Below are 27011 nucleotides of genomic sequence, written 5' to 3' on the forward strand. Positions count from 1 at the left end.
GATGAGAGAGTTGTTGCTCTTCTTTTCTTCAATCTCCTGTTGAGTTTGTAGGTGTTCAGAATGGTTTGATCCCTATCCAGCTGAATTCCTGAGAGGAGACGAAATCCAGGTCTCCTACTCCTCCGCCATCTTGCTCCGCCCCTAATTTATTTGTTTCTATCTTCTACTTTGCAAATTGTTTCTTTAGCTAAATCTAATTTTCTGTTTAATTAATTCATTTCTTTTTTAAGATTTTAGTGCATATAGTTTAAAAAAACATTTTTATGGTTCTCCCCCAAATTTGTGTATTTATTTTTCATAGTTGGGGGGGGTTTCCTTCAATATTGTTTCTATTCCTCCTGTCTCTTTAAGAATACTTATATTTTTCAGATTGTCCTATAATCTCAGATTTTGGATCCTAGTTTCCCTCTTGTTGCAGCTGCTGTCTCTATGGCATTTTGTTTCCTTATGTAGCTTATCATTTTTGATTAATTTCTCTCTCAGAATTCTTTCTGCCCTGTGGGGTAATTTTGCATTTACTTCCCCTGGAGTCTAGGGATTTCAGGCCTCTGGATCAGTCTTGATTTTAGTTTTTTGGTTTGAGGTTTCCATACCAGAGATGCAGTAACAATTTAGAATTTACATTTGAGCAAGACTGAAGTTTTGATTTATCTCAAGTAATTATTTTCTTTTACTCTTCCCAATGGCTCCATCATATGACAAGCTTCCTTGCTGAGTCAGATGGTGGGCTGAGTTTTCTAGCCCTCCTTCAATAAAAGAGACAGAATTCTCAGACTTTCTTTTTATACATTGCCTCTTGCTTTTTGTTTCCTGCCCATGCCCATAAATGAAATTAATGACAACTAAAACAATAACATACAAACAAAAAATATCTTTTCCTTTCAACTTTTCCATATGACACATTTTTCAGGAGCCATAGCATGACACCTGCAAGTCGTATTTGCCTTAGGAGTTATATTCACATATTTTCTGTGTCCTATTGATTTGTCTTTAATGTCATACTGCATATCTACCTTTTTTCTGAGTGTCTTTCAGCCATCACATCAGTTCAGATTCCCTTGATTTTTTTACCTAGATCACTGCAACAGTCTTCAAGTTGTCCCTTAATTTTGGTTACTGTTCATCTTGTTTTTCAGAAATCCAGAGTAGATGTAGTTGTTGCAATTTTATGACACATGTCATCCTTTGTTTGCATTTTAGTGGTATCAAAATAGAGTAATAACAAATTGTATTTATTTACTAATATCTAGCTCCTCACTCCTGCTTTTAACAATTTAAAACTTCTTTTCTGAAAATATATTCCATTCTCTTTCACACACCCATCTATAATTCTGTTGCTGACAGCATCAGTCTCTCAGTGCTAAAGAAACCAGTCACAACTTTGATGTTATGTAGAATGGCAAACTAAAAAGGGGTAAATGGTAATAATGTAATTAAGATATTGTTCATTTTTACAAACTTTACGTAAGTTCAGAGAATTGGTCAAAGACTGGTGACTTTGGCTACTATCTAAACATAGGTAGTTAATGCACCTTCTAGAGATCACTGATTAATATAATATTCTTAGTAGAGCAGAATTAAAAGTCCTTACATTTCCATAAGAAATTGCATAGATAATACTTCACTGTACAGTAAAAATGTTAAAATGTTTTAATTCACTATATAGAAAGGAAAATAAAGAAGCAGAGATCTTGGTCCACTCTGTCATGAGTAATCAAATGGCTTGTATTTTTGAAATACATGATTTTATTTAATCTCAACATAATACAACACAGATATCATTATTGTTCCTATTTTATGTGTGAAGAGAATGATATTTAGAGGCATTCATGAACTATCGGAAGGCTGTACCATTATCCAGTGGTAAAGCAAGGACTCACATACAGAACTGCTTTATTCAGAAGTGTTTATCCGGAATCACTAAATTTATATTCCCTCTAGCAAAACTATCTTTTATACCTCTAGGGTTTCAAGAGGGGAATACTAAATTTAGGAGATGTATTTTTAAAGTCTCTCAAAGTGAAACAATTTTTCCTCAAGAGGGGCATAAAGTCATCAGATGTGTGTTAAGTAATACATAGGGTCAGTATATTCTTCATCAAAAAAATTTCCCAGGTATGGAAGAGAGGTTTATGGCTGAGAAAACAGACTATTTAGGAGAAAGGGCTCAAATAGTTTTCCTGCCAAGCTACAGGACAAGCAGAGCTAGATGAACCATCCCAGGGTACACAGAAAGCTCAGCAGAGAAATTGTGAAATCTAGGTTGGGAGGAGAGACAGAGGAAGCACATGAGCCTGCAGAGTCTGCCTGAGTATCTGTAGGGTAACAGAAGTTGCCCAGGCTCAGAATTCCTTCAGAGGTTTCTCTGGGATCATCCAGTTATATAACTGGGTCTGCATTTTCTAGGATAACTAGCCAACCAACAACAGTTAACAAACATAGAAAAAACTTGGCTGGCCTTGCTTGTCAAAAATCAAGGGGTCATAATTTATAATTCTAGGAAGATGATTGCCAAAAAATGAACCTATCACTAATGACCCAGGTGATTATCATGAAATTGAGCTGTTATAATTTTAGCATGAGAATTAACCCCATTCTTAGGAAACATTTTGTGTTACATGGACTATTTTGCAAAGTTCATGCTCTATAGAACAAAATAGCTTGGCATCTAGTTTTTAGTTTGGTTTCATTTAAGGAGAGTGAAGTGAAGCAAAGTGCTCATTACTGCTCACCCAGATCTGTTTCTTGGACACTTTTGCTGTTTTCCTTTTGCACAGGTAGGGAGGAGCATCACGTGCATGGTCAAAGAATGCCCATGTCCACCTCTGAACATTTGGCCATAGAATTGGAGCTAGATGTTCTTTGTGCTGTTGGCTTCCCTCTCTGGCATGCTGCCTGAGCTGTTGGAACCAGCCAATGCCTGTCCCAGCTTCACAGACCCATTCGTGAAATTTGGAGGGGAGTGTAGGTGACTCGGTGTGCAGGATGTGAAAGCAATGCCCTCTTGACAGTTGGGAGTCCAGCTATAATAACCAAATATAAGTTGTTAGACTTTCTCTACAACTGCAGTTTTATGTTAGGCAGTATGCTCTATAAGGGAGGGAATTTAGTTGAAGGCTCTGAGGATAGCTCATGGAATCCAAGGAAGAATTGAACAGCCAAGCAGCAGGAAGGGCACGGAAACAGTGGAGACTTCAGGAGTAATAAGATCCAGGTCCTTAAATTCTGCCAGGACTTTCTTGCCATCCTCTCTTTTGCGACTCTTTCTGGGTCACCTCTCTTCTGTCTCTCCTTAGCAGACCCAGGTTTGTCCACATGTCTGTAAAGAGGGCTCAAGATTTTTCTTTTTAAGATTCTGTTTGTTTGTTTGTTTGTTTGTTTATTTATTTATTTATTTATTTAGAGCACAAGAAGGTGGAGGGACAGAGGGAGAGGTCAAGGGACAATCTCAAGCAGACTCTACGCTGAGCACGGAGCCTGATGTGGGGCTCGATCCCACGACCCCGAGATCATGACAGGAACCGAAACCAAGAGTCAGAGGCTTAACCAACTGAGCCACCCAGACACCCCAAGCATGCCCAAGTTTTATATCCCAGAGATTTTGCCACTGAAAGAGGACTAGCCTGATACCTTCCCACACACCCATCCTAAGCAATAGGAAGGGATTGTGATGCATCGTTAGATACAAGCAATTTGGTGTAACTGGGGAAGAACTGTGCAGTCTAATGGATTAGGAGCTGACTGCTGGATATGGATCAGTATATTTATAATATAGCCCCATGTGGGCAAAGTGTCATTTTGTCCATAATATGTCTCCGAAAAGGTACCTGCCCTTTGAAAATCTGAAAGTCAAACAACACGTTAGCTGTTCTGAATGGTAGAATGTAATGGAAGGCCACCATCCTCTGGCCCAGGAAATTCTGCACATGTACATAGATTCGTCAAAGCCCCCACCTAAGTTTAAAGGGGGACTTGATGGTGGTTATGGGATAGTCCTTATCCATGTGCCTCCCTCCACATCTCAGGGTCTGTACAGGGGCTGGCACCTGGCACTGGTATGGACAACCCTGTACAAGGTCGTCTTCCACCTTTCCCTCAGGATACAGTATGCATTTGTCACGTGGGTGGGGGTTGTAGTCTTTTCCCCACTCCTTCTTCCTTTGTACTGCGGCAGAGTCTGGACTGTGCACACATCTTCTCAGGAGACTGCTGCAGTCCCAACCTTGGCTGCAGGGCACTGTGGTGAGTGCGTTGGGGGTGATAGGAGGAGGGAATGGAGAGCACAGTGGAACACAGCCAGGGGGAGAAGGAAGGTGGAGCTCTCCCTTAGAACTCCCGCTGGGGACAGGCCATGGCCCCAGGGAGCAAAGGCCGTGGACTCGTGGTTATCCTTCATGGGATTCTGCTAGGCACTGCCCCAGCTTCAAGTAGGATAGACTAAAGAATTTCTGGCTCATCCTACACGTGGCGTAAAGCTCTGATTTGCTTTAAGAGAATCCAGCTAGATCTCTAAAGTATCACTCTGACTGCACTGTGAAAAGTCAAGTCCAGGGAGCCGCTCTGGAGGAAAGGCGCCCCTCACGAAGCTCTTGCTTCCCATCTGGGCGAGGGCCCCTGATGGCTTGAACTACCGTCGCAGCAGCGAGGAGAGAAGCATGGAGAGATTTGAATGAGCACTATGACGTACTGATAGCACTTGGTAGCTTCCGGAACTGGAGAGGAGTGGGCAAGGAGTCAGTGACAAAGCCCAGGTGCCTGGCTTTAATGGCTGGTGGAAGGCTGTGCCATGGATGTGCATCATCCAGAGGTGTAGTATTCCCATGTGCAGCTTCTGTCCTTGTCCCGTGCCAGCCCTGGCACGGGGAGCCGCCCCCCTCCACGTTCATGTTTGTTCAGCCAGAGCAAAGCCTGCCTGGACAATCTCGTTTTCACTGAAGGTTTGATTAGATAGAAAGATCAGTCCAGAGGCTGAGGGCTGCATCACGCAAACTCTACAAATTTCTCAAACATCTCTCAACATCTTTTTCTCTTTGCTCTCTCCACTGCCTGGACCAGGCCTCAGTACCGTGTTCCATTTCTGAGAATTGTTTTGTAACTTGATATCAGAATCTTTTTATATATTTAAACCAGGAGGATTGTTCTTTTAAATTCTAATTTTCTAAGACACAAGAGTTGATAGCTCACTTTTTCTAAAGCAGAATTGAAGAAAAGGATATCATCCATTTACTATGTATTGAGAACCTGACTGCAGGAGAAAAAAATCTAACATGGAATGGGTGAGGTTGCTATTACTCCTTTTTAAATTCACCTTTTCTGGGGGAATGGCCTTGAAAGAGAGCTGGAAACTAGATTATTGCCTCATAAAACAGCAAGAGGTTTTATTTATTCTTTAATTTTATATCTTTATTATGAAGTAATACTTCTCTTACTTGATTTGAAGAGTGTTCCTGTCTTTTTCTCATATATTTGTGAAAATGAAATGTTAAAAGATTTAGCATAACAACCACTGCTAAATTATGATGTAAAATAATACTGTGTTTGCAATTAGCCTAGGTAGTTTTACTTGGTTCAATAATATAAAATCACTGGGCTCATAATGTTTTAGTACCTTAACGTGTTTGGCAAAAAAAGAAATTCATGTTACCATAAAGAAGTTAAACTAAGTAACAGTCTCAATTTTAAGGAAACATAAAGCAAAATATTATGTTGTAACATGGAACATTAATGCAAATAGCTCCCCAACTGGAACCTTAAATAGATTCTCAATGGGCGGTTAACAAAAAAAAAGGCTGTTTTTTTCTTAATTCTTTTATGTTCCAACATCTTTTCTGAAGTCTTAATTTTTAATTTCACTTGAGTTATTACCTTGTCCTGAGATGGTGGTCCTTCTAGAAAATGATTACTTCTTTCCTAATGATCCATATCCTTATTTTAATTGCTAGGTATCCTTTCTGGAAATACTACATTGAAACCTTGATGACATCTTAAAAATCATTTTAGTGTGGTAACCATATGTATGTTGTGGGTTGAATTGGATCCCTTAAAAGATATGTTCAAATTCTAACCCCATTACCTGTGGATGTCACCTTATATGGAAGTAATGTCTTTGCAGAAGGAATCAAGTTAAGATGAGGTTTTACTGCATTAGGGTAGGTTCTAATCCAGTGACTGGTGTACTTTTGGGAATAGGAAAATTTGGACACGGAGACACACACACAGAAGAAGTCCAAGTCAAGAGATGGGCGGGGAGAATACTGTTGAGTATGGAAGCAGAGTTGGAGTGATGTATCTACAAGCCAAGAGATGCCAAGGATTGTGGGCAACACTAGAAACTAGGAAGAGACAAGGAATGATCCTTTTCTAGGGTCTCCAGAAGGAGCCTGGACCTGCCAGCACCTTAATTTAGGACTTCTTGCTGTCAGAACGAAGAGAGAATAAATTTCTATTGGTCAGAGCCACCCAGTTTGTGGTACTTTTTTTAAACAGCAGGCTTAGGAGTAATTGGCCAGTCTGTTATCCAGGTAGTGAGGAGAATATGCCTCTAAAGGAGATGATCTGCCACACCTCCATCTGGGAAGATGGAGGAAGGGCGCATGAGGTCCGCAGGTGTCAGTCTTAGCAAGGTCAGCATCAGCGGGACTAGTGGCCTGCACTTACTGTGGTGGGCCCATACCCAAGGCGAGCCTGACCTGGGTGGTCTTGGTCACGAGGGGAGGGAGCAGTACACAGGGCTGAGGATTGGGATGGAGGTCTTCAAGGATAGGAGGAGCAAGCAAGAGATCAGTAAGAATGAAGATGAATGACCCAGATTAGATGCCGTGAATCAGTCCTTAAGGAGAAGGGGAGAGTGGGAGACAAAAGAGGGAGGAAGCCCAGGTTTTCCAGTCACCATTTCCCACGCCCACCCCCAACACAAAAAAGTCACATCTGTACATCTTGAACTCCCGGCCTGCTTATCTTTCTGAATCCAAATACATGCTGCCCCAACTTTCAGTGTGCTTCATACTTACTCTTTCTCCTTCATGTCATATATGCTGTAAAACTGTGTTGTTCTTTAAAGGGACAGTTCCCTAGTTTTGGAGTATACTTAGTCCGTGTCTTATGGAGACTGTCACATTACATACATACAAGTTACATTCCTATTTTATGACTTTTAACTCTTAAGATTGAAAAAAAAATCTTTAATCTGTATCTCTGGGTCTTATATGCATAAAACAATTTACAAGCTATATGTTAAATTTCCTTTGTAATTTTTAAAATGTATTCTCATAAGGAAAGTAATAGGTTTGTTGTAGAAAATATTGCAACGTGGAAAAGAAAAGAAATTAAAGCCACAGCTGCCTGGTTGTAGTAGGGAATGTACAAATGGATGTTTCTAAAATGGAGCAAAACACCTGCGTATGTTGAATTTCAATAAACTGGGGAAAATGTTTCTGCAGAACACTTACTGGAATACTTATCTTTCACTTAAATTATATCTTCAGAGAATTTCGATGACACTAAATATTCCTTGGGTTTAGCACTTTATATCTAATTTATGCCAGTGAGAAGTCTTTTTCTAAACTTTTTATTTTTAAAAGGAGGATTTGAAGGGCTACAGATGCATCATTGCTATTTTAAATTGTATTTTATTTATTAATGAGTTTGAGCATTATTTTGTGGTGATGGACCATTTTTCTGTAGAGGTGTGTGTGCATTTCTCTTTGCATTGTAAGAACTCTTTATATGTTAAGGACATTAGCCTATTGTGTTTGATATTTGTGCAGATATTTCTTTTTATATTTTCACATATCTTTTAATTTTTATCTTTTTTTTTTTTTTTGCTGTAGGTGTGAGGGGATTCAAGAGGTTATTTGGCTTTTTTGTTTTGTATTCCATTGTTTGTGTTACAAAATCTTTCTCCATCTGGGAATTAAAAGAAATTATGCCTGTTTTTCTTGGAGCTTTTTTATACTTCAGTTTGCCTGGAAGGTTTTAAATATATGGTATGGAGTAAAGATGAACTTTTTTTGAATAATTAACTGATTGTCTCACTATGGTTTATTAATGAATTGTCCTTCCCATATATGTTTGTAATACCTTTTTTTATTGTAATACTGTTATTTTTATTCTCTATTTAAAATTGACCATGTAAGCTTTGCACAGTGGCAGTATTATAGCCAATGAGGTTTATCCGAGGCGTGATTATTGCTAATTAAAATTGACCATGTATTTTATGACCTTCTATTCTTTAAAACTGAGTAATGGTCATCTGGTAATTCAGGCAAATTTTCCTTTATAGCAAGCTGTCATATGAAGATACACATTGTATTTTCTCAATTCATGTGCTTCAGAAAGTGATCAATTAATACAGACTCTTAATTTTTAATCTGTCATTGCTTAATGACAGATCTCTTTCAGCAAAATAGTTTATTATAGACCGTGTCTCCAAAATTGTCCTCAGATGTTTTTGTTTATAGTATTCCTGAGTAGCTGTTCACATGCTCCAATTTTACCGTGATGTGATTTTCAAGATCATTAGGTCTATAAGATATGGAGATAACATTAATGAGTTTTGTTCTTTGAAAATAATGCTCTCATGGATTATCCATTATCACATAAATCATATTGTGCTTTGGTAATTTGCAAATAAATAAAAAAATAACTTTTTCATTTTTCCTCTTTGTTTCCATCTTTTTGTTTTAGATCATCCGCTTTTAATTGAAGGAAGTTGCTTCTGTTTGGAGGTGGCTGGAGAAGTGAGAAAACCACATGGAAGACTCCCAGGACTTAAATGAGCAATCAGTAAGTCTTATTCAGTCTCAAGTTTGCTGAAAAAAGTTGTGGCAAACCCACTCAAAATCATACTAAAAGGAATATGTCATAAAAATCAAGAGTTTTGTTAAAAATATATATTTTAGTTGAGTTTTGAATTCTCTTCTAAGGCCATAAAACAGACCTTTGGAAATGTATGCCATTCCTGCTTAATGATGTCACATTTTGAGGTCTCCCTTGATTGTCTGCTTGGAAAGCCAGTGGTAGAAAGACTAGGGCATTTAAATCATTTCAGGTGTTCTCGACGGTCTAAACAATTTTGCACACCCTCTTTATTTGGTTTTATTGCCAAGGTGCTTAGATAGCGCATGTAGTGTTGAATGTCAGAAGCATAACAGGAGAAGGTGTGTTACCAGCATGCCTCTTGTTCACTTTAGGGATGGCAGCCACAGTCCTCCTGTGCTTTCACGGGCTTCCTCATTTTGCTAGTTCTCTGCAGAGTGAAGAACGCACAGGCTTGGTGGCAGTCACTCTAAGATTCTGCTTTTCTCGAAGGGAAAGGGTTTCCAGGGCCTTTGCTCCTAACTCACTAGTAGTGTCTCCAAGGCACTAATGCTTTAGTGGGTGGAACTGAAGTCAGTGCGAGGTCTTTCCTCACACTCGCACACCACAGCCAACCATGGCCCAAGCCCTTCCTCTCATAGACAAAGCGATGTCACAAGTGAGGAGACGTGGGAACCTACCAAGGGTGTGTTATGCAGATCGATGCTATTCTTTAGTAGCTTGTATGATCATGACTTGATCTTAGGATCTGATGTTCCTACGAGGCAACAGAAGAGAGTGCATTTGTGTATAATAATGTGGTTCTAGAAAATACTTCCGTGATGAGCTTGGTTTTGAAATACAGAGGAGTATATGTTCTGGTGAATCCATGCCATTTCAGGTTAATTTGGTTTTAAAAGTATTTCATTTAAAAGAAAAGATGGTAACCAAGTCTTTAATTTCCAAACAGACACAACCATTGCCTAATTTCATTGTATATTATCTTAAATAAAGTAAAATTATTTAATTTTCCATGGCATCATTATAGAAAAATGTAACAAAAAATACAAAACTATAAAAGTATAAAAAAAAGTCTGTCAAATGGTAGAGATGTTGTTCTTCAAAAATTTCCTGACTAGACAAATAGCAATTACGAGGCAGGGGCTTCCAAGGAGTTATTTTTTTGAATGCTGGTTATCGTAGTGTGGACTCTAACAAAATGGATGATAGCATGATGATGTCACCCACGCGATTGCCTGTTTATGGATCCCAGTAGCGTCAGAGGTCTGTAAGTGAGACCATGTATGTACCTGATTGAGTAATGTCATTTTAGGGGTGCTGCTTCATGAGAGAGCCACTGTTGATCTATACTTTGTTCTGACACACTGAGGGTTACTTAAATGTTTGTGTGCATGTGTGCGTGTGTGCCTACGTGTGCATGCGTGCATGTGTGCCTGAGTGTGTGTGTGTGTGTGTGTGTGTGAGAGAGAGAGAGAGAGATATTGACCAACTACCCCTGTTTTCCAGAGACCCTGGGTTGCTCGGGACATGGAACTTTCAGAGATAATGCAGGTGCAGTCCCTGCAGACTGGAGTGGGTGATCTACTTATGTGTGTATCCTCAAGAATATTTGTTTTCAGTGTAGTGGAGGTTAAAGAGACTATGTTCTTATGTTTAACATTAGAGTGAGGTTATTACACAAGATGCTTCATATGACGTTTTACAAAGTGAAACCGAACATTTGGAAATCATACATAGTTTCCTCCAATGTTATTTTAGGGTTACGGAGCTCAACATTTAAAAACAATTTTTTTTTAAGTTCCTGGTGTTGCTAATGTGCATCCAGGTTTGAAAACCAGAAATCTAGTGTCACCTTCTGGCTTCTCAGCTCAAACTCAGCTACTGAACTTTTGGTGAGAATGGGGGAGATTTTGAGAAAAGGAAAGAATGCTCTCCACTCCTCCCCTCCCACTCCCCCCCCTGCCGCCGGCACCTCACATTGAACTCTCCAGCTGAGGGTTATCATCTGGTCAGAGTCAGATTGGGAGCTCCTGATATATAGTGTGGTTTGATAGGCCATCAAAGAGTGGGCACTCTTGGTTTAAAACACAGGAAGCTTGAAGTTTGTGTCAGGTGTTAATGACTTAAGGGCTTTGGTTTTATAAAGATCCTAAAGCCTTTCTCCTTCAGCATCCATAGACTTAGAAGAACATATAGGCCAATCTGTGCATCTTGTACATGTACTGAGGGACCCTTGGGACTGTTAATGACTTGCCCATGATGCCATGGCTAGTAAACGGCAGAGTTGGGACTTCACACAGGTCTTCTGACTCCAAGTCCAAAGCTCTTTTCAGAACATCGACATGACTTATGGCTTTGGGGTTTTCTTATTTTGACATTCATCACTATAAGAAATGTCAAAAAAATTGAATCAGCCCCTTTCCATTGAAATGATTTCTATTTGAGTGAAATCTTTAAATGACATTAAATTTTATAAAGTATGTTTCAAATATTTTGAAAAATGATACTTAGCCTTTATTAAGATATAGAAAAAATAGAGTAGAATTAAAAGAAAGTTCATAATAAGATGAAAGGAAATTTTCTCAGATCATAGAGGAATTCTTTCTCTAGGCATAGACATAACAGTGGGTACCAGTTATTGCACATATAGATTGAATCTAGCATTTTCCATATTTTCTCTCTAATCCTTAACATCTTGTGATGTAATTGTTATGGTCACCATTATACATTATACATTATACAGATGGGGAAGCTATGGCTTGGAGAGTGTCAAGGTCACTTGGCTGTTAAGTAGCAGTGATTAGAACTGAACCCATGTCTGTCTGGTCCTAAAACCTGTAATGGATTTTGCATGATACAGCATAGTGTAGTGGGTAAGGACTTGAAATCAGAAATCCCTGACACTTAAATACTTTGTAACCATTAGGAAATTACTTAAACTCTTCTTCATATGTAGTGTGGGGAGGATAATAAAAAGAAGTTATATGAAAGGCTTAGCATATGCCCTGCTTAGAGTAGAAACTTGGTAAATGTTAGCTGTTATTACAATTACCTGACATATTCAGATGGACTTTAAAGAGTATGCATTCATTCTTGCATATCCAGTTACCTTCTGGTAGATAGCCCTGCCTGGAGGTGCATAGGTTTACAAACTCAGCATATGACAACTGAGCTCACAAGCTCTCCTCTCCCAATTTTTCTCCCTTTCTCTTCTGTTTCAGTTCTTCTCATCTCCTCTGAGGATGACGTCCTCAGCTATAGAGTGGATTAAATCAGAAAGCAGGGACTCATCCTTCTCTCCTTCATCCCCATTTCAAACTCCTGTCTCTTCTTAAATTTTACTATCTCTCAAAGCTGTTCTCTCTGCTCCAGCTCTTATTTTGGATCTCTATTTTATCTCTTGACTGTCTTTTTCTGCTTTAAGTTGCTTCTAGAGTGGTCTTCCTGAAATACATACCTGCTCATGTTGCTGTTCTACTTAATATCTTTCACAGGCCCTTTCTTGCCCTCAAGAGAAAGTCCCAAGCATGCAGTGAAGCCCACAGAAGCAACTGATTGCTTACCTCTATCTCTTCGGTATTCTTTCCGGGTTCTTTTGGTTCCCGGAATCTTGCAGGTTCTCTGAGGTTTCTGTGTCTTTGCTAGCGCTGTAACCTCTTCCCAGATGGGTCTCTGCTCCACCGAGGTACCTCGTAAATCTGGAAGACTCAGTGTGGGTTACAGTTCCTCTGGAGTGCCTCTTTATTCCCCAGGCTGTCAGCCTTGCTGGGTCAGGGGTCTCTACGAGGTGCTGCCAATGACATTTACCTCCATCCCAGACTTACCCCACAGAACTGAAATCTTATCTGTTTATTTACCTCTCTACTGGATTATAAACTACTTAAGAGTAATAGCGAGTCTTGTTCATCTTGTGTCCTTACTTCTTAGCACAATTCTTGCTGACATTTAATGAATGTTTTTTTCAAAAGCTTTTATATACTGTTACATGCTAAAGTATGTTATTGAATAGCCTGATGAATTTTAGAAAGCCAAAATGTTATTCTCAAAATGGATTACTGACTCATGAATTCATGTTTCATTTACATTTTTTAAAAATTGCACATAACATATAATACTCACTTAACAGCATGTAATCAAAACAAAGTGTGGTTCTTAAATTTTTTTTTTTTTTTTTTTGCATTTTATCTGGATCTTATTTTGCAGTCTGGCTGAGAGCATCTAGGGAATTTTAAGAGGTCAGCAATTAAAGTAAGGTTTAGTTTTCATATTTGTCTGAAATTCTATATTAGAACTTCATAATTATTTAGAAGCAGTTTTATATCCAATTATAACTACCGTTTTTAACTAAATGTTGTTAATAGAAATAAATATGAATCTAAATTATACATAGCAGTATCTATACTAATAATCACAAGTTCCTTTGATACTGTGAAGTATGTTATATTCCCTGTATTCAAATAAAGACTGAGCAATATTTGTTGTTTTCATAGCTTCTATACTATCCTTACACATTGAGATATCTTGAAGTCCTATTTTGATGATTTCCCATAGATTTTTTTCCCTCACATTATTCATTCATATCAAAGAGAGAGGGAGTATTGCCTAAATTTATCATCAAGCTAGAAGTTCGGGAAAAAAAATGTTGCTTGTGAATTTTAAGTACTGTGTGTTATGGAATAAAGCATTAATGGGTACTAAGCAGACTGAGGGAGAATGAATTTTTTACTGTAGGATAGCATTCCCTAATATTAGACATTAAATAGGGCTTGAATATTCCTACATATGTCAACATTGTTACACTTAACTTGAATCACTTAACTCATTATTGACGACATATTTCGGTTAGTGAGGTCTAAATTCACATCCATTCGATCTGTCTTAGATATATGTTGCAGCAGTGTTTTTAGAAGTTTATATATATTTGTAGATACTGATAGTATTTAATTTTGCATCAGATCTACTAACTTAATAATGCAAATTAAAATTCTAGAGTTAGTTTAATAAATTAATCTCTTTTCTGTCTCAGTTTGTCTCCCTTAAAATAGTAAATGACTTTAGATTATTCCTCAGCTCTTTGTTCTTAGAGATTCTGTGGCTCATTTTTGATTATAGCTCCTAGCCCATCTTTAAAACCTGTGCTCTTTTCTGAGTCTTTTGGATAGTTTTTAGCTGTTGTATGGAATTGATATGTCAGCCAAATTACCCTTTAGATATAGAGCTTCAGAATCACCAATTTCTGTCAGTGTTTCAACACCATGCTATAAAATAATTATTTTGATTACCTTCAGTTTAAATTGATTTTTCATTTTTGATAATGTGGCATTGTCAAAATCCTGGAATCCCATTATTTTATTGCTTTTTTTTTCTTAGATACTCTAAATCAGTTTGAGCATTATCATACAATGTATTTTATTCTAATCTAACCAAAATCAGATTATATTTGAGGCTGCAAATCTGTTAGGAAGAACTTGGCCTTTAAACTAGTCAAAGGAATCATGTTCACAGCATGTATTTTTTGCACCATCCAATTGGACAGTATGTTTCAGAGTTCATTGGAATTTTGCTTAATGCTAAACCACTTTCAAAACTGTTGTAACTCCTAATTGCCAATTATATCTTTACTTTGCAATTATATAATAGAGTACCTAAAAACTAGATACAGTAAATTTAATTTTTAATTTTTATTAGTCACTAAGGCTTACTCTTTCAATTTGCATAATTTTCTAATTCTGAATCTCTAAATTTTTGCATGAGTTGATAAGGATTCATAAGAAGATTCCATGAATTATCTTCTATGACCTTCTGAAATTATAGTTTAATTTTATTAAAACCTCTCCACAAATTTTGGAATACACTTGTATACAGAGAAGGAGAGCCCCATATTATATAGAATATGGATTGTGATTGCATACTATTTGCCATGATGTGGAAAGTAAATGTTAGGCTTTTCTTCTGTCACCTGTGATCAGTCGGTAGCAGTTGCCCCTGTTGAGAAGGAACCTAAAGCTACCTCTTGGCTCAGTGGAAGAGAAACATTGTCAACTTAGTGCAGCCTGCCATGGACTTGGTCAGGAGGAGGAGTGGCAGAGAGCCTCACACCTACTGATCCGGGGCTGGATAGTTGTCAGCAGCTTTGAGCACTTGGTTTGGAGAGTAGAGGTGCAAATAAGAGCCATAATATCTTTAGATACCAAAAGTCTCTTATCTGAATTTACAGTTTACATATGGTCTATAGATTGTCCAATGATTCTATCTTAACAATTAAAATGAAAATAACTGTCTATGATATAAATGTAATCTATTTCTTTCATGCTTTAATAATTCTGAGAAATGGGACAATTGATGTAATGTAACTTTTGCTGTAAGTTATACAGCAAATGGAAAATGTTGGCTAATGAAAAGAGCTTGTATTCCTTGGTAGTGCTTTATGTGACTCATCTCATTAAACTGCCCCACATGGCAGGCTCTGTCATAACTCTAGTCTAAAGAAGAGGACACTATTGACAGATGAATGGATAAAGAAGATGTGGTATATATATACAATGGAATATTATGCAGCCATCAAAAAATGAAATCTTGCCATTTGCAGTGACATGGATGGAACTAGAAGGTATTATGTTAAGCGAGATAAGTCAAACAGAGAAAGACAAGTATCATATGATCTCACTGATATGAGGAATTTGAGAAACAAGACAGAGGATTATAGGGGAAGGGAGGGAAAAATGAAACAAGACGAAACCAGAGAGGGAGACAAACCATAAGAGACTCTTAATCTCAGGAAACAAACTGAGGGTTGCTGGAGTGGAGGAGGGTGGGAGGGATGGGGTGGCTGGGTGATGGACATTGGGGAGGGTATGTGCTATGGTGAGCGCTGTGAATTGTGTAAGACTGTTGAATCACAGACCTGTACCCCTGAAACAAATAATACATTATATGTTAATAAAAAAAATAAAGTTAAAGGGAAAAAAAAATAAAGAAGAGGACACTGAAGGTGAACTTGGAGATCTTATTCAAGGTTGTGACAGCTAGAATGCTGTGCTGATGGATGTGAGCTTATGTAGTCTTCTTCCAGAATCTATGCTGCAAAATGTATTATCTTACCTGCTTTGATCAACTTAAATGGTTTTGAGACCCTTCAATACATTTGATGCATTAAAACTCAACTTGATCTCAGCTTATTCAAATAAAGAGCAAATATTTAAATACCCTGGGTCTTGGTGGGAAATAGAAGTTATTCTCCCATGAGTACAAATCTACTGTACGATCTTCATTACTAAATATTTTGAACAGACAGTCATAAGATAGCAGAATGTATGAAAATTGAAGGACAATTCGACGAATTCAGTTAAAGAAATATTTAAAGATTCCTTGTTCTCTTTCAGGAAATTTGCTAAACTGAGGATTAAAAGATAAATATAACACCATTTCTGTCTTCCCCCCAATTTTAGTTTAATATAAGATTTTAAGATGTTATGTCGACTTCTAAAGTTATTTTATTTTTGCTTAAAGGTTTATTTATTAGAGAGGGAGAGAGCGCATGCCCGTGGGTGCACAAGTAGGGGGAGGAACAGAGGGAGAGAATCTTTAAGCAGCCTCCTTGCTGAGCGCTGAGCCTGATGTGGGCCTTGATCTCACAACCCATGAGATCATGACTTGAGCCGAAACCAAGAGTCAGATGCTTAACTGACTGAGCCACCCAGGCCCCTGGCTTCTAAAGTTATCTTAAAATGAGTTTTGGACAGTGGCAACTAATTTATTTAGTGAATACTTGTGAAGAACGGCTATATTTGAAGCATAGTTTTAGATGTTAGAAATCCATGGTGGACAAAATGGACAAATATTATTATTCACATGGAGCTTATATTCTAGTTAGGGGAGATGAATAGTAAACAAGTAGAGTATGTTGGGTAATAGTAAGTGTAAGGAGGAAAACCAGATAAAGTAGGGAGGAGGATAGGAAGATCTGGGGGCAAGTTAGGTGGGTAGGGAAGGCTGCAGTTTTGGAAGAGGAGTCAGGGGGATCTTACTGAGAAAATGGCATTTGTGCAAAGATTTGGAGAAGGTGAAGGAATGAGCCCTGTGGGTATGTGGGGAAAGTGGGTTTGTGGTTAGAGGAGACAGCAACTATGAAACTGTGAGGTGACAGCATAGCTCATATGTTCAAAGAATAGAAAGAGGCTGATGTTGGTGGCAGTGGTGGAGAAAACAAGGTGGAAATAAAGAAGTAATCGGGTTGGAAGCGTGAAATAGAGGAGTACAGATTACGTAGGGGTTCTTAGGCCATTTTAAGAGCTTGAATTTTAACCTCAGCGACTTGTGAAGCAGTTGGAGGGTTTTGAGCTTAGGGACAGCATGATGTAACTTAAGTTTTTAAAAGATCACCCTGCCTGCTGTGTTAAAAATTAACAGTATGATTACAAGAGTAGAAACTGGGCTGTTGGAAGTATCCAGATGTGAAATGGACAGGATAGTAGTGGGGAGGTGGTGTGAAGTGATTGGATTCAGGGTATGTCTTGAAGGTGGAGCCAGAGGACTTGCTGATGGGTTAGATGTCAGTTGTGAGAGAAAGGAGTCAAAGATGGCTTCAAGGTCTTCATCCTGAGCAATGGGAAGGATGACATGGCATTTACTGAGATAGGTTAACTTAGAAGGAACTGATTGAGGGTGGAGATCCAGGAGTTCAGTTTTAGGCATGGAAGCAGAGACATTACTGTGTTTTCACCAATGCTGTTTCATACTCCTCTTTTCTGGTGCATTGGGAACTACACTTTCTAGCCTCCTTACATTTAGATAGGGCCATAGGACTTTGGCAAATGAAATGCAAAGGGAAGTGATGTGTGTATCATTTCCAGGTGGAAGCAGTGAGAAGCTGCTGCATGATTCTTTGGTCCGTATGTTCCCCTAGCATGAAGAATGAGGAGGACGCTTCAGATCAAGATGGCGGAGCCCTAAGATCGAGTGATGCTGGATGGCTGAGACACTGTGTGGAGGACAGATTTCTGGGAGTATATTAAGAAACTGAGTTCATAGAGACATATTAAGTTTGACCTGATACTGGACATAAGAGTGGAAATGTTAAGAAGTCAGTTAGATGTAACCATTTGGAGTTCAGGAGAGAAGGTTGGACTCAAAATATAAATTTGGGAGGCTTCAGTGTATCTGTGATATTTAAAGAAATAATATTGGTTGAGATCACCAAGAGAGTAAGCCTAGATAGAGACAAACTAAAAGGACTGAATTCTGGGGCACACACGTTTAGAGGTTAAAGAGACAACAGTGTACTAACGGTGGTTGCTTGATCTCACTATCATAACACCTATAAATACTGAGTTATGCCATACTTGCATGTTGCCACAATCAGTAAGTTTTCTTTTGATATGATTCTTCCAAATTTTCCAAAAATCACATATTATATCTGCATTACTGGTTACTGGGTTGGCCTCTCTCAAGGAAGAGATACAGCTAAATAAGTATTGAGACGTCATTCACTTCTTTGCGCTTCGATCCAAGTAACAATGCCATAAATATTTAGAAATCAGTCAACAAATATTTATTATTTTCTGATTGCTGTGTTTGTAGATATGAGGCTTCTAGGCATTACGAATTAGCAAAGAATTGACCTACCTCAGGGTTTCTCAGTTTCAGCATTATCGACAATTTGGGCCAGATGGTTCTTTGCAGTGGGGGACTGTCCTGTGCATTGTGTAATGTGCAGAAGCTTTTCTGGTATCTACCCGCTAGGTGTCAGTAGCTCCCATTTCCCTCCCCTACTTTCTCCCTTTAGTGACAATCAAAAATGGCTATAGATGTAGACAAATGTCTTCTGGGTGGAGGCAAGAATCACTGGTCTTTGTTATGTCTGCTTTCAGTGAGTTATTTGCTTATGTATTTGTTCCCTGCAAAATATTTGAGGAAGTTTATCTGAACATTTACTGTGATATGCTATACTAAACTGTTGAGGGAACTGGGATGAAAAAGCAAACGCATTCATACAGAATTTAGGTAAGAAAGCAAAACAATATTGCCAAGTTAGCAGTGGAGAATAATAAGTACTATGCAGTTTAAGAAAGGTAAAGAAAAGAATTATGATAGGCTAAGTTATACCTTAACTGGATCTTGAAAGAGGAGAAAATTGTTTGGACACAAGAAGACCTATCCTGGCCTGTCAGATAGCAGGAGTGAAGACTCCGAAGTGTAAAATAGAAGACAATAAGTTCTGTACAAAAACTGGATGAATTAGAATTTCTGAATCAGAAGCTTTGTGGGAATGAAGATGGAGAGTGGTGGGAAATCTAGCTGAGAAATCCTCAGACCAGACTAAAAAAAGATCTTTGAAGTCAAGCTTAGATACTTACATGTTGCTTTGTGTCCAGCATGATGCTTGTCACTATATGAAGTATAGAGATGTGTAAGATACTGCACTGTCTTTTGGGACTCTTATGTTGGATGTAATGGAAAGTTACATAATTTTTGAGCAAGAGAGTAATATTTTTAAATGATGTTTTAGGAAAATTAAGCGGATGGTGGGAAGATTAGTCAAGTGTGAAACTGGGCATGGAAGATGGTTTGGGAGATCTTGAAGCAGTTTACGTGTGAGCTGGGAAGGGCCTAAATCAGGGGAGCAAATTTTTTTGTAAAAGGCAGGACAGGAAATAATTTTGGGTTTTCTGGCCATCAAGTCTCCGTACTACTTATTTCTGCTGGTAGAGTGTGAGAGCCGCCATAAACAATGCATACATGAATGGTCATGTCTGTGTTCTAATAAAACTTTATGTACATCAACATGTGGCAGGCTGTGGCCCATACTTGGCCAACTCCTGGTGTAAACTAATGCTGTGACAGCGGAAAGAAAGCAAGGAGAGAAACAAGGAAGAGAGCTTGAAGAGAAAGCTTTGCTGAACTTGGTAACCAGCCAAACAGAGTGAATAAGAGGAATGGTGAATGGTGGATGTGGAGAAGGAAAAGAAAGGCAAGGATTATCCTGGAGTTTCAAGTTTAGGAGATACTAGTAAGAGGGTTCATGAGTAAGTGTCAGTGACTCAAGGAAAAAGAAAGATGTGTTTGAATTTAGAACTGTAGAGAACGTGTCAAACTAGCAACCAGGGAAGCTCTGTTGTACCATGGAAGAGATGTCTGGGCTGGCCATGTTGAGCAGAACAGTATTTTCCTTGAGGTGCTGTACATAGGAGGAAATGATGTCTGGTTTATGAGGATTAACCTGGGAGAATACCATGTTTCTGAAGCAGAAGGAGGAAGATGGGTCAGGAGAGACAGAAGGGATAGGGTAACAGAAGGAAGATCAGGATAATACTGTTTTCAGAGCTAAGGACCAAGATAATTTTTAGGAGGAATTGGTCATCACTATCTGACATTTCGAGAGGTCAAGCAGAATGGGGACTGAGAAAAAAGCTCTCTCATTGGTTGATTAGAAGGTCATTGGGGGCACTTTGAAATACAGTCTCACTTGAGTTGTGGTAAGAAGAGACATCTCAGAGGCTCAGTCCAGAGAAGAGGAGGAAGTAAGAGAAAGCTTGTGTGTTTAAAGAGAAACAGAACAGTAATTGAAGGGAGCTCCTTTTTCCAAACAAGAGGAGGCTTGTGTGTGGTTGCTGACATGGGCAAAGGCACAGTGGGCTCACGTGGTTGCAGAAGCGACAATGGAACCCAGCAGGGGTCAGAATGAAGAAGATAACGTTGGGATGGGGGAGGGAGAGCACTCTCTGACTCTGAAAATGGTAGAGAATACCTGTAGTTTTGAATATTCCAAGGTGCTCTCCTTTGCTGACATTTGTTGTTTTTTAGTAACACAGGAGGGAAGTACATTTGTTCAGACAAGATCAGGAAGTGGATGGAAGCATGGTAGGATTAAATACTTAAGTGGTATAAAAAAGATTAGCAATAGCTATTACTTTAAAAAGTGGTAGAGGATCTCTTAGAACTCAATTACATAGATTATTGAGAGATATTTTCAGTTTTCCTTTAGCAAAGTAGGTCACATTGGCTAGGACTAAAGACTATGTGTTGTTAGCATTGGAAGTTTATTTTTTTTTTACATTGAAACCATTAAAAAGAGACAAGAGAAAACAAACACCTTTGTGGTTAATGAAAATGCCTCTCATCTCTGGAAGAAACTGCTTGCTGTGTTTTCTTTGGATATCAGTATTTCCAACGAAAAGAAGAGCCTATTATTTAGATGTGATTGTGTCAAATTTGACAATAGAGTCAGACTGAAAAAGTACTTGTCTCAAAGTACATGAAATTCTACCGTTTCATATCTTCTTGGGTTGAGGATTGATTTCTCTCCCAGACTTCTGTAGAATGTAAATACCCCTACTAGAGTTAATATGTTAAGTTTACATTAATTCTCTTGGCAGGAACCAGGATAGCAGGGTAGAAGGTCTGCAAAAACAATAAACAAGAGTTAAAAAAGGAAGGACAAACATTGCCTACTTACTTTCCTTGGCTTTCATTATTTTGCCCAAAGTGCTACAGTGGACACACATGGCCAGTGGATTATAACTGGATTGTGAGCCCCAGAGGCTCACAGCTAACCCTTAAGTAGTCCTCACTTGGGCTTTCTAAGTGCTTTATGTATATTAACTCAATTAATTCTCATGGCTTGATGAGGTGGGCACTATTATTATCTGCCAGTTTATAGGGGAGGGGTCACCCAGCTAGCAGGTGGGGGAGCAGGATTTTAACTGGGCAGTCTGGCTCCTGAGCCAACAATATAAACCATGAGGTGTATCTGCTGGGAAAATGCTCTATATTTTTTAGTCTTCCTCCCTGACTCATGCCTTCAATAACAACAAAATTTTGAAATGTTATAAGTTTTCATACATAAGAAGAAAAAAACTTTGATCTGTGTCCATTTTTTTTTCTATTAACATTTATCCTTAATTCACAGATCTGTTACACCAGAAATAATATGAAGGGGTAGACTGAAGACGATAAAATAGATGGTATTTATTTTTCAATCTACTGATTTAAAAAGGGGTTGTAACAACCTTGTATGGTGACAGGTGATAACTAGACTTATTGTAGTGACTATTTCATAATGCATATAAATATCAAATCACTGTGTTGTGCACCGAAACAAATATAATATTGCGTATCAGTTATTTTTCATTAAAAAATGGCTTAGGTGGATTTGGGGGTCTCTGCTGGTTTTTCTACACCAGGATCTGTAGGAAGATTCAAAAGCACACTCACACTTCTTTTGCACTGTGTCCTGCCCACTTTATCTCCTTTTCATATTACCATGCTTGTTAGGGAAGACTGCGGACTTGTTCTACAGGTGGTGGGACCTTTAGAGGTTACACTGGTCAAATCCTTTGTTTTACAGATGCAAAAATGGAGGCTGAGAAGCTTGAGCACCTTATCAAGCTAAGCCATCACAACAGCACTGTGTTGTGAAATGAGATTTTTTGGTTTGTTTCAACCTCAACACTAAAATTTGCATACTTTCGTATACAGCTTTTTAACATGTTGAAATTAAAGTCTGCCCCCCTGAAAACTACAGTTGAATTATTGTTTTATTTAGAGGCTGAGGAAATAATTGCCTTCCTTTGAGCCTGTATGAAAGTTGGTAGATGGGGGTCAATTAAGAAAGCTCAAGCAAAGGTGTGAAACACTTTATTTTACATGTTTGTTTTTCTCCTAGTTATTATTTATTGCTCAATCAGCATTAACAGAAGAAAAATAATTTGGCTGCGAAGTTACTTTAGTATAGGATTTCAAAGGACCTTATTAGAGAGAGATGTAATTTCATCCTCTGGGCCTTTTATATAACAGAGTGCATATTTGGGTTACTTCATTTTGACCCGGAATTAAACAATAGATTAAAGTTGTGCACAGGAAGTTAAAATACTTACTCAACAAAGATTGAAAAATATATTATGGTTGTTTTTCATATTGCTCAGGATGTCTTTATACTTTATAGTTTCATACTCTTATTTTACCTAACTCTTGTCTCCCTCAAAATTTTCTTACTTCACAAATTTTATAAAATATAGGTATTTAGTAACTACCATATGTGTGATCAGTGGTTTTTAAATGCAGAACTTTGCCAGGTTGATAGACATTATAACATTATATGTTTTTCTATATTGCTTAACTATATATAGCCATAGTTAGTTAGGGCATTCAGTAATGAAAAATACAGAGTAAATGTCACAGGTTCTAACAGTGTTTCAGATATCAGTACTAAGGGAAGTGAGCTTGAATGTCCATAAAATAAAGTAAAAAATAAAATAAAAAAGCCTTTACAACTTCAGTTTTGAGAGCATTTGCATGAGATGAGAGAGACAAATAATGTCAGGGTACTATTAACTCTGTGTGCCTGTGTATCTTTCATGAGACTCTTCCAGTCACCCCAAGACTGACTATACCTCCTTTCTCCAGTACTCCGATTTGTATAATAATATCTGCACTGATCCATGTTTGGGGTGATTGTTTCCATCCTCATTGTGAGATTGTGGACTTCTTATTTTTTTCTATGAAATTTAGTTTTCATTGGCTGGGATCCCAGCTAGGCTGTTTTTTTTTCCTTTTTCTCATTTTGTTTGTTTGTTTAATATCTTAGATTTTGAAAGTCACTCAAAATTAAAGAACTTCCATATTATCCTAGGAAAACAGTTTATGATTTGAAACCCTTTGTGAAAAATCAGAAGAAGTATTTAATATTTAAGTAACTTACCATCGGTGCTCAGAGGTCTTTCTGGAATGCCATCTGCTGAACATTTGCATGGGACTTACAGTAATGGTATCTGCTCACTTTGTGGTCGATTCAGACGCGTTCTGTTGTGCCTAAGTTACTGTGCAGAAGTAAATCAGGAATCATTAATAATAACTTCAGTTTATGTATAATTATTTTAGAATGTTGAAGGAATTTGCTAATCTTCAGGGGAGTAAACTTTACACTGAACATTTCTGGTTTAATAGTTTTTTTTTTTTTTTAAGATTTTATTTATTTTTTGACAGAGAGAGACAGCAAGAGAGGGAACACAAACAGGGGGAGTGGGAGAGGGAGAAGGCTCCCCGCCCCGAGCAGGGAGCCCGATGTGGAGCTCAATTCCAGGACCCTGGGATCATGACCTGAGCTGGAGGCGGATGCTTAACGACTGAGCCACCCAGGAGTACCTCTGGTTTATAACAGGTTAAATATTTGGATACTAGACTTATTTTTTTCCCTTCATTTATTGTTTATTGCACTGACATTGGAAATGTATTTGGGTTATTTTCATTTTTGAAGCTTTAATGTCAAGCTTGAGATTTAAAGGAATTAATGGAAAGACTTCGGGATATTGTTTGTCACACGAACATGGATTGAATGTTAATATTGGAATCTTAAACTGGAAGTTGCTTTGCTGTTAGATTCTGTTAGGTTGAGTGTATCAACCTATGCAAGGAATTGGGAGGAAAGTGTACTCCCAGTGCCTGGTTTTCTCCGTCTCTGGGACAAGTAACAAATTTAGGAATTGAGGGAAAAGGAAAATTTTTTTGTTAAGATTTTTTTTTTTTACTCTGAAACATTATTATAAAATATCCTTTGGTGTCTGGATGTATATTAAAAAGCTCTTAGGAATTTAAGTGTAATTATTTAAATAGTTTTGTCCTTTTTCTAAATGTTGCCCCTTTGGCAGATTCTTTGCTTGTTAAAGCTTGAATAGACTGCAGAGACCAAATTGTCTGACTCTCTTATTTCATAGGTGTAATCAGAGTAAGCTAAGGACAAACAGCATTAAAGAGGTTGCTCAGGACCCCATAGCTGGTTGGTGGTAGAACAATGATTCAAGCTAGGTTTTTGAGTCTCAGGCTGTGTTCCAGCATACTTGATTTTTTCATGTCCCAGAGCTTTCAGCTACAACATTTGTTGAAGTTTTGAGCGTAGGGAACTCTTATTGATGAGTTTTTTTCAAAGTCACACAGGAGAAACCTTCACTAAAAATTTCAGACCAATTTGAGTCCACATGAATCCCTGTCATACTCATTTTCCAGTATTTTATAATACATAGAAAATGGTTAGCCAGGATGTCTCATCTCAATAAAACATATCTGAGGCTTCTCACACTAAACCCAACTATCGGGCCCTACTGCACAGAGAGTGTGAACTAACTTTCATTGTTTCTGAAGAAAATGTCACTAATAAAAAGTGAAATGATAAGCATTGCAATGGAAGTGACTGTGTCATATTCTGTACTGTCCACATCAAGACCTATTTGATTAAGCATGTTTTCCTTTCCATTTTTATTTAAGATTCAGAAATCATTATGTGCTCAGTGGCAGTGGTGGGTTTTCAAACACTGTGTTCTGGCACACTTCACAATTACCAGCAAGGATGCCATACTTCGCTCTCTTTTTCTTTCAATTGGGCTTAGGTTATTTACCCTTACTTTATTTTGTTTTTTTTATGTCTTTTAACTTGTTTTTTTATGTTATGTTAATCACCATACATTACATCATTAGTTTTATAAACCACCAGAAATGCTTGTTTTGAGAGGAGGGAGACTCTGAATAAACAAACATTCATATTCGTGCTTCTTTAGTAGAATATGAAGAGTAGAGAGTTAAGTAATGTAAAAAGCTGTTCAGGATTTCTGGTTACTAGTCAACAGTTGTAGAAGACATTTTCAGTTGCCTGCCAGTCATTTACCTCTTTTCTTCTCTGTTAACAGAATCCTGATTTTGTTGAGGGCCACTCACTGTCCTAGATGTCTAATTGGTTGAAGCCAGATTTATGGTAATCTTAGTCTTCTTTGACAATGATTGGTCTGCTCTTGGGCAAGTGACCCAAGGAACTTCTGGGAAAGATCTTATTTCATCTAAATAGAGAGCCACAGGAAGGACTCTTTCTCTCATCCTGCATCGCTTACTGCTCTGGAGGCTGTGGCAGGAGAATGTGATGCGTTAGCCATTCTCTGACAATGAGGTGATAAGCCTAAGAATGAAAAGCCAGAATGCTAAAGATGGCCAAGCAGAAGGACAGAGAGAACTTACATCCTTGAGGAAATTATTGAGCTGCCAAGCCTGACACATCCTCCTTCCAGGCTGCTTGCTCGTGAGATAATTGTATTTCTGAATTGAGTTATTCGGTTATATCTGTTAAGCCTTGTGCGTGTGGTTTCAGTCCCTGGTGGAAGGGAAAGAAAAAAATAGAAGTTTTAGTTCCTGACCTTAAGGATCACATAATCTCATGCTTCTCAAAACTGATTTTTGAAACTAGAGATTGCCTTATTTGTTTTAATTTTTAAGTTTTTATTAGGGTATATTTTATAGATAGCAAACTTTCTGTGTGAGTGTGTGTGTGTGTGTGTGTGTGTGTAGGTATGTCTATATTCTAGATGCAAATTCTTTATCAAATATGTACTTTGCAGGTATTTTTCTCCAGCCTAAGTCCTGCATTTTCTTGGTCTTAGTAGTTTATTAATTAAAAAAAGAAAAAAAACCCTTTGATTGACATTGCATTGAATCTATATATTAGTTGAGGAGAATTGACATCTTAACAATGAACGCTGAGTCTTCTGACCCGTTTATATGTCTTCTTTAACTGCTCTCAACAGTGTCTTAACAGTTTTCAGCATATAGGTCTTGCACAGCTCAGATGCATGCCTTAGTCTTTCATATTTTTGATGCTATTGTGAAAGTTTTTTATTTCAATTTCTGATTGTTCATCCCTTGTATATGGAAATAGGTTGATCTTTGCATATTGATCTTTTATTATGCAACCTTGCCAAATAATTATTAGTTCTAATGTATTGGATTTTCTTGTGTAGACAGTCATATTGTCTGTGAATAGTTTTACTTTTTATTCCTCAATCAAAATGCCTTTTATTTCTCTACCACCTTATTGCAGTGGCTAGGACCTCTAGTACAATGTTGAATAGCAACTGAGAGAGTAGACCCCACTTATCCCTCTTTACATTAAGTTGAGGATGGAATCTATAGGGGTCCATAGAAAATCTCAAAGGAAACTTCATGGAAGACTTATGATTGATTTTGAAAAAAATCATTCACATTTTGTATTCTCCTCTGTATTATATCTTTATAGGGGAAAATATAAAGTAAAATTTAAAAACTTAATAGTTAAATTCTCACTCGAGCATTGCCTCTCCCCTAGCCCCAAACATAGGTGAAACTCATGCCCCAAGAAGAGGTGCTGTATTTAATCCTGTGATTTTTTTTGAGCATGTTTC

At 37.9% G+C, this 27011-nt stretch overlaps 1 protein-coding gene and 1 non-coding gene across 10 annotated transcripts in view; both read left to right on the forward strand.

The window, feature by feature from the left end:
• Positions 1 to 27011, forward strand: part of EYA4 (EYA transcriptional coactivator and phosphatase 4) — a 252650-nt gene that overhangs the window by 20824 nt on the left and 204815 nt on the right. For all 9 annotated transcript variants that reach the window (XM_081829033.1, XM_081829034.1, XM_081829036.1 and 6 more), the window contains exon 2: positions 8686 to 8784. In XM_081829033.1, the coding sequence (XP_081685159.1) occupies positions 8752 to 8784 (33 nt within the window). In that variant the 5' untranslated portion in view covers positions 8686 to 8751. The remainder of the gene's footprint in view (positions 1 to 8685; positions 8785 to 27011) is intronic.
• Positions 8134 to 8280, forward strand: LOC115943255 (U4 spliceosomal RNA). The gene has a single exon (XR_014148095.1). It is a non-coding gene; the product is annotated as a U4 spliceosomal RNA (small nuclear RNA).

The sequence above is a fragment of the Leptonychotes weddellii genome, chromosome 8 (assembly GCF_054177405.1).
Source record: "Leptonychotes weddellii isolate Sample4059 chromosome 8, ASM5417740v2, whole genome shotgun sequence".
NCBI classification, from domain to species: domain Eukaryota; kingdom Metazoa; phylum Chordata; class Mammalia; order Carnivora; family Phocidae; genus Leptonychotes; species Leptonychotes weddellii.